At 65.2% G+C, this 1342-nt stretch overlaps 1 protein-coding gene across 1 annotated transcript in view; it reads left to right on the top strand.

Annotated features, from left to right (window-relative positions):
* Positions 1 to 54: 54 nt before the first annotated feature.
* EIF3G (eukaryotic translation initiation factor 3 subunit G) overlaps positions 55 to 1342 on the top strand; it is a gene marked incomplete at its 5' end in the record, with an annotated part of 6138 nt that continues 4850 nt past the window's right edge. Inside the window, 4 exons of the mRNA XM_009282484.1 lie at positions 55 to 112; positions 569 to 661; positions 751 to 839; positions 1104 to 1163. Of these exons, the coding sequence (XP_009280759.1) occupies positions 55 to 112; positions 569 to 661; positions 751 to 839; positions 1104 to 1163 (300 nt within the window). The remainder of the gene's footprint in view (positions 113 to 568; positions 662 to 750; positions 840 to 1103; positions 1164 to 1342) is intronic.

Genomic DNA, 1342 nt, shown 5'->3' with positions numbered 1-1342 from the left:
CGAGCGAAGGGGCGGGGGGCCCGGCGGGGCCCGGCGGGTTTAAAGCTTTGCTTTCTCCGCAGCTCAAAGCCCAGCTGGGCCGACCAGGTGGAAGAGGAGGGCGGAGAGGACGGTGAGTGACTCCTGCCTCACCTGCCGCAGGCCGGATCCCTCCTCTCCCTTTTTTTTCCCCCCCTGTTGCTCCTCCTGCTGGTAACCGGAGAATTTTTCTGGAGAAAAAGAGCAGCTGCTGTTCCTAAAACAGCCCAGAGATGCGCCTGCTCTTTGCCCAGGGCTCGAAACAGGCCCCCGGGGTCTTCTCCGAGGCCGATCCTTGCGAGCGGAGTGGAACAGGGAGCAGGACCCCTCTCACCATCCTTATTCCACCCGCTTCCAGGGCTGAGGAAGCCCAGGGGCTTGGAGCAGCTGAGATTTCTCGGCTCTTTGGCCTTTCCCCGTGCTCGAGGGAGAGAGCAGGGCACCTCCTCCCCGCGGGGAGAGGCTGTGCCTGGGGCGCGGGGCTCCTTCCCCCTCTGCCGGGCTCGCCCCAAGCCCCAGGGGGTGACTCTCCCCCTTCTCTTCCCAACAGACAAATGCATCACCAGCGAGCTGCTGAAAGACATCCCCCTGCCAGGGGTGCTGGGGGGCAGCCTGAGCGCCGAGGCCGAGCTGCTGAAGGGAGGTGAGAACTGGGCGAGAGGTTGGAGGGGGCTCTTTTCCTGCCGCCTCCCCCACATCGGACGCCGTCCCACTGTCCGTCCGTCCCCGCAGGCCCGCTCCCCTCCCCAAAAGAGCTCATCAACGGGAACATCAAAACCATCACGGAGTATCGCGAGGAGGAGGATGGGCGCAAGGTGAAGGTGAGCAGCGCGTCCCGGGCTGCCGTTTTGGCTTCTTCCCGCTGCCGAGCTCCCCTTCTCCCTTCCAGGAGCCTTCAGCTCTGCCCCCGGCGCAGGGACTGATCCCCGCCTGCGCCGTCGGGCGGCACCAGGCAGCCGCGTGTCAGCAGGGCCGTCCCCTTTCGACTCTGCTGCTTCGGGCAGCCCCAAACTTGGCACGCGTGGGACGGAGGCGCGTCCCCCGTCCCTCCTCCTGCGTTGAGCGGTTCTTTCGCGCCTTTACAGATCATCCGCACCTTCCGCATTGAAACCAGGAAGGCTTCCAAAGCGGTGGCCCGTCGGAAGGTGAGCGTCTCCTGCGGGAAGGGAGAGGGAGGGAGGGAAATCCGCGCTCCAGAGGGAACTGCTTCGTCTCCCAGCCCTCCGCTTCTGCCCGTTCCTTCCCAAGCTCCCAACGATCCCTCAGTGGGGAACGTTTCCCTTCCCGCTGGCTGCTCCTGCTCTGTGTTCGGCAACCGCTTAGA

This window comes from Aptenodytes forsteri, unplaced genomic scaffold (assembly GCF_000699145.1).
Source record: "Aptenodytes forsteri isolate BGI_AS27 unplaced genomic scaffold, ASM69914v1 Scaffold390, whole genome shotgun sequence".
NCBI classification, from domain to species: Eukaryota; Metazoa; Chordata; class Aves; order Sphenisciformes; family Spheniscidae; genus Aptenodytes; species Aptenodytes forsteri.
The sequence above is the reverse complement of the archived record's forward strand: the minus strand, read 5'-3'. Positions and strand labels throughout refer to the sequence as shown.